The sequence below is a fragment of the Sinocyclocheilus rhinocerous genome, unplaced genomic scaffold (assembly GCF_001515625.1).
Source record: "Sinocyclocheilus rhinocerous isolate Xijiao unplaced genomic scaffold, SAMN03320098_v1.1 scaffold7337, whole genome shotgun sequence".
NCBI lineage: Eukaryota > Metazoa > Chordata > Actinopteri > Cypriniformes > Cyprinidae > Sinocyclocheilus > Sinocyclocheilus rhinocerous.
This window is the reverse complement of record NW_015634093.1, coordinates 26,401-28,867: the sequence shown is the minus strand read 5'-3', so window position 1 is coordinate 28,867 and position 2,467 is coordinate 26,401. Positions and strand designations below refer to the sequence as shown.

General features: G+C 34.4%; 1 protein-coding gene across 1 annotated transcript; it reads right to left on the bottom strand.

The window, feature by feature from the left end:
- Positions 1-894: 894 nt before the first annotated feature.
- LOC107745436 (stonustoxin subunit beta-like) lies at positions 895-1,595 on the bottom strand. Its single transcript, XM_016559312.1, has 2 exons — positions 1,535-1,595; positions 895-1,447 (listed from the first exon to the last, which is right to left on the bottom strand). The coding sequence occupies exons 1-2, from the start codon at positions 1,593-1,595 to the stop codon at positions 921-923; spliced, it is 588 nt and encodes a 195-aa protein (XP_016414798.1). The 3' UTR covers positions 895-920.
- Positions 1,596-2,467: the final 872 nt, after the last annotated feature.

Below are 2,467 nucleotides of genomic sequence, written 5' to 3'. Positions count from 1 at the left end.
GTAGAATTCGTATAATAATAATAATAATAATATCTTATCAGTATTGTTAGTTTTTTCCAATTTTTTTACAGGAACACTGAATGACCAAAAAAGCACCACCACCAGTCCTAAGTTCAGTTAAAATGACTAATTTGCATTCATACATGGTTACCAAGTTTTAATTCTAATTACTAAACTACTATTATTAAATACTTGATTTTATTAAATACTTGATTATCATATTATAATGCTTGACTGACTGATATTAAGAGTGTATTTTCAGATATTTAAAAAGCTGTGCCATTTTACAAACATTATATATATTAGTATTTCAGTCTGGCGAGCAAGCTAAACAATTTACTAGCCAATGGCGATTCAATTGCCAAGGTGTCCGTAGAGGGTTGTGATGTCTCACCGCAAGATCATTTATTCTGACACAAAGACAGTGAGGACTCATAAACTCTGAATCCAGCATAGAGGGGTTCAGTGAATGTGGTGTTGAATGTGTGTAAGTGTGTGAGTTTTATATTGTTCTTATTAGTAGAATTCGTATAATAATAATAATAATAATATCTTATCAGTATTGTTAGTTTTTTCCAATTTTTTTACAGGAACACTGAATGACCAAAAAAGCACCACCACCAGTCCTAAGTTCAGTTAAAATGACTAATTTGCATTCATACATGGTTACCAAGTTTTAATTCTAATTACTAAACTACTATTATTAAATACTTGATTTTATTAAATACTTGATTATCATATTATAATGCTTGACTGACTGATATTAAGAGTGTATTTTCAGATATTTAAAAAGCTGTGCCATTTTACAAACATTATATATATTAGTATTTCAGTCTGGCGAGCAAGCTAAACAATTTACTAGCCAATGGCGATTCAATTGCCAAGGTGTCCGTAGAGGGTTGTGATGTCTCACCGCAAGATCATTTATTCTGACACAAAGACAGTGAGGACTCATAAACTCTGAATCCAGCATAGAGGGGTTCAGTGAATGTGGTGTTGAATGTGTGTAAGTGTGTGAGTGTGTGTGTGTCAGAGACGCTGAAGTACGACAGAGTGCCAGCCGACACGTCCACATACACTCCTACTCTAGTAGAGGATGAACAGCTCAGTATGTCAGTTTTCCTGTTCTCATGCCAGGCAGTGTATCTCTTTTCAGTGCAGTACAGACTCCAGGATTTATCATTGAATCCAAACCAAAAGTCACTTTCACTTTTTCTTTTGATTCGTCTATATGCCACTGCTATATGGGCCCAGCCGCTCCACTCAACCTCCCAGTAACAGCGTCCAGTCAGACTCTCTTTACACAGAACCTGCTCCTGATGATCAAATCTGTCTGGATGATCAGGATACAGCTGATGCTCTTTGACAAAAGTTACCTTCCTGTATCCCTCAGACAGGATGAGTTGAGTGTGTGCTGTGTTTGGATCCAGTGTGAGATCACAGGTGTCTGAACACAAGAAGAGGTGAAAATTACAACAAGAAGAGTTTTACACATGTGTTAGTATTTGTTTGTGTGTAATAGAGGAACACCTACATTTTCTCAGTCCTTGTGTGATTCTAAAATGTTCTGCATGATCCAAACTAGAAAGAGACATATATAAAACACAAAGTTTTAATGTTTAGACTGGATCCAGAAAGAGCATAGCTCATAATGTAAGCTTTAGGTTTGAAACAGCTTCACAGACAGTCTACACAGCAGGCTACATTTCTGTGTTGCAAACATTAAATAATAACGAAAGTATTGTGTTAAAAGTTTTCAGTCCGGATATAGACTCTGATGTTGCAGCAGCTCCGATCAAAATGAGTAATTGACCTTTGGAACTAATGTTATGCTTCAAATAAAGATCGTATGTTACATTATGCAACTAGGTGGCGACCAGTGACTGTTAAAATGTATTTGATGTCTGAATCCTTCATTCAAGAGATTCGTTCAAAAACTCTGGATGAAACAAGTCATTCATTCATTTCAAATTATTACATAAATTCATTTAAATGAATAAATATTTTTAAATAGACTCATTTATAACATCAAATAAAACATTTTGTTAGAAACTCAAGTAAATTAGCCACATATTATGTTGTTTGGTTGTCTAATGTTTTGTTTTCAGAATCATGGGAGAATCGTGATCTATATTCTAAAAATCATAGCTTAAAAAATACATAATACAGTATATCTGGCATCTAACTAATACTATTAGTACTGTTTCTAATATTAAAATGTAGACTAGGATGTAAAATGTACAATCTTACAGACTTTATGTAGTACATTAACAAGGATTTGGTACAGTTATAATGCATTATAATGCTGCTTCTCAAAACCATTGTGCGAAGTTCTGCAAACCCCACCCCAATCACCAATCACAGGGTTTAGAATTACAGTAACCCAGGGCACAGTGCAGTATGAAAAGCCATAAAGCCTGATTAGACTCACAAAAAACAATGCGTGCAAATTGTAAAAATCTCTTTA